This window comes from Austrofundulus limnaeus, unplaced genomic scaffold (assembly GCF_001266775.1).
Source record: "Austrofundulus limnaeus strain Quisiro unplaced genomic scaffold, Austrofundulus_limnaeus-1.0 Scaffold82, whole genome shotgun sequence".
In the NCBI taxonomy this organism is placed as follows: domain Eukaryota; kingdom Metazoa; phylum Chordata; class Actinopteri; order Cyprinodontiformes; family Rivulidae; genus Austrofundulus; species Austrofundulus limnaeus.
Window position 1 is genome coordinate 305,097 of NW_013952484.1, and position 3,427 is coordinate 308,523.

Sequence of the window (3,427 nt, forward strand, 5' to 3'; positions counted from 1 at the left end):
GCTAAAGGTGACATAGATACTTTATTATGGTATAGTATTTAAATATATGCCTGAGAAACACATAATATTGCCCCTTTAAAAAAATGTATAGATTTGGTAATATAACTACTTGTATGGTTCTTGTTTCCAGAAAAGTGTGATAGCCCTATCCAGAATCTCTGGACTCAGAGGATCTCCACTAGATAGGTAGGCTTTGATGGCCATTTCTTCTTCTGTCAAACACACCTCCTGCTGTACTCACAAAAATAAATGAGCAAAATTTAGTATATCAAACCTTTATAAAAGATCAGGTTGTACTAAAAATGCAGTAGAAGAAACAAACCTTTGTGTCGATCACGTTGTCAGAGTTATCTGCTGCAACCTGTTGGYCTCCTTCCATCATGGCCTCTTTTATAAGGACCTCCAGGTCCTCAGACTCCTCCTTCACAAACATCGCCTCATCGGCAGAAGGGATCCTTTCCTTCGTCTTGGCGACGATCCACGTTTGGAGCTGCTCTCTGAACTGGATGTGGAACAGCCCCAGCCTCTGCGCGAGCCATCCGCCAACAGTCGACTTGCCCGACCCTCGGACTCCCAGCAGGAGGATTCTCAAGGCGGGGGGCTGGAAACGGAAGAGAAATAAGGAAACRTGGGAGAGGGTTTCTGCTTGTGTAAGGATAACACGGCTTTGTCTTTCTGGTTTTCTGTCAGCCTGTACCTGAAGGGGCTCAGTCTGTGCAACGAACTGGACAGGATTGTGGAGGAAGGAGTCTCTGGCGTCCGGGCTGGAGAAGTAGAAYGTCCTCTCGCGGTATTTTGCAGCTATTTCGTCTGTGCACGGCCGCAGGACGTTGTTGTTTTTTAGGACGACTGGACAGAAATGCTTGGTATCGCCTAACAATCTTTTGCCTATTTGGATGTCCTCCTGCTTTAGGGAAAAGTTTGTTCTTGTTAGTATTTTCAAACGAGACARTATGAGCTGTAAACAGGTTTATAACTTTAGCTGAAGTGTCCGCATGCTAACCTCATTTGTTTCCTTTTGGGCATAGTCATCACCGCTGTCTTCTTCTGCTTCTTCAAATGCCTGCAAAGCCTCGGCATCTTCAACTTCTTCATCCAGATCGAAGGAAGACATCTCCGAGGCCACATACTGAAATGGTTCTGAAGATCACACATGTAAGTGAAGGAATTTTTTAGTTAATTAGTAGGGGTGCAACGATACAGAAAATTCACGATTCGGCTCGGTTCGATACTTTAGTCTCACGGTTCGACATTTTTTTTTGATACAAAAAAGAGAAATTTCCATGCCCCTTTTAACTTGTAATTTATTTGAATTAATTATGAACATTTGTTTAATAATTATGAACATTTGTTTAACCTCAAATGTACAGTTTTTAAATTAAATGTTGCTGAAACAGCAAGTTTCTCAGTAGATCTGCATGCAAAAATGCAGCCTAGGTGGAGTAGTCGAACACAGATCCACTGATCCTTTAAAACAGAGCATCTTCAAAAGAGAAGCTGATAAAATAAATTTAAAAAATCTGTATTGTTCGATACAAGTGTGTATTGAACTTAAAGCACTGTTCAATACGGTTCGATACGGGTACATGTATTGTTGCAACCCTATTAGTTAGATACTGATTTAATGAACCACACCATTTGTCTTAGTTTCCTTTTAAGGCTTGACTTTTATAATCTATTGTTTGACTATTTAATGTCCTGATTAAAATAGTTTTAGGTACATGCCCAAAACATCACGACAACACATAGAAATACCRTTATAAATTCATTAGGAAAGATATTTTCTGTAYGAGTTGCCTGAGATTCAGCCGTAGGCCTGTAGTGGGCRTACCAGGCACTGAAGATCCCTGTATTTAAAGACCGGAACTTCCGGTTTCAGGCAGCGCTGCTTTGCTGACTCCAGCCGGGAGCAATAAAAGCTTCGCTCGTAACCAGATCCGTGTTGTATGGTTCCRTTCACTTCACATTTTAATCTATTCAATATTTATGTKGTTTYGTSACRATTTCAGTTAATGAACACGAAATAWTCTTACACAAGAAAAATTWGAATGTCAAATTCTCAGAGAGCTACAGTACATTCAATAAAAAAATCTGAAAACAACTTATGCCTTTAAAAAATATGTCTAGATAAACAAATGTACACAAAACACAACCTTTTACACTCACTCTCCATGTGTAGGATCATGTCTTGAAGCAAGTTCTCGGGGCTTTTGCTGCCAATCTCCACGACACAGTGTTTGTCTGTTAAAGCCGACAGCATCTGATCCAGCTCCCCGTCAAACTGCTGCGTCTGCCGTTTATACTCGTCCATCTCTGGGACGTCCGGAGAGCCCAGCTCCAAGTCATCGTGCGACGCGACAGCTTCAACCACACAGAACGAAGGAGACGTGAGCATACTTTAAATCGTTTTTAGGTCAACGAGCAGAGATTAGTTTAAGTGAGGCAGTTTGTGTTTGAGCTTTTGTTCTTTAAAAACGGATTTAAATTTCTCGTCAAAGTCCAGTTTGCGATGTTCATATGACTCACATTTGAATAAATTGGGAGCTGAAGAAGTGGAGCTGTCAGACTGATCTGATAATGAAAAGATAATCATTTTACAGACTGTAGAAAAGCAGTTGTAATCTGTTTTACAGTAATTTCATCAGCCTACTAAATATTTATCCCATTACCTTGATGTCCATTACCGTCTTTGAGACAGAAAATGAAATCTGGCAGGATTCCAGCTTCCTSTAAGGCCTCCATTTGATAAATGTTGACGGGAAAGTTGTCAAGCACCCACCCGGTCYGGACCTCGGCATCTGATTCCAACGCTTCGATCTGTAACATCAACTGTATCATTTTTTTTATTTGTCTAAACACTCATATCATACTTACTGTATTTTATGAAGGTGTGTTAATGTTTTTCTCCAAATTGGGTCCAGTCAGAGAGTATCTACAACAGGTAAGATGTTGATTGCTCTTAATCTAAACACAATTTTAAAAAAGCAGTAATACAGAAGTCTTCACTTTAGAAGGATTCATAACAGTTCATTTCTGAGGAACAGAAATAATGTTCCTGTGTAAACTTGACCCGGGGAAGGTTTAACCATGCAGTGATGTCAGAAATCAAAAGAAACCCACCAAAACATTTTTGTATCTKATTGTTTACTCCATAACTAACCATTTCAATCAATATTTGTGCATTGATGTTTATTTTGTTTCTCACAGACAAAAGATCAGTGAGGACAATTCTCTTGTTTTTCATAAAAATGCACATTACATTTATATCCACTGAAAAAAACCTACACACATACACACAAACAATGATTATATTTACAAGAAATGTGTATTTTTAGATTTTTTTCCTTCTCTCTGCTACCTTTCATTCAGTTTTATCTGTGATTTTGACACACACACACACACACACACACACACACACACACACACA

At 39.4% G+C, this 3,427-nt stretch overlaps 1 protein-coding gene across 1 annotated transcript in view; it reads right to left on the reverse strand.

Annotated features, from left to right (window-relative positions):
• ak9 (adenylate kinase 9) overlaps positions 1-3,427 on the reverse strand; it is a 21,819-nt gene that overhangs the window by 8,385 nt on the left and 10,007 nt on the right. Inside the window, exons 12-18 of the mRNA XM_014011562.1 lie at positions 2,670-2,829; positions 2,527-2,571; positions 2,167-2,361; positions 1,004-1,140; positions 698-907; positions 323-601; positions 110-231 (exon numbers count right to left, since the gene is read on the reverse strand). Coding sequence (XP_013867016.1) covers positions 110-231; positions 323-601; positions 698-907; positions 1,004-1,140; positions 2,167-2,361; positions 2,527-2,571; positions 2,670-2,829 — 1,148 coding nt within the window. The remainder of the gene's footprint in view (positions 1-109; positions 232-322; positions 602-697; positions 908-1,003; positions 1,141-2,166; positions 2,362-2,526; positions 2,572-2,669; positions 2,830-3,427) is intronic.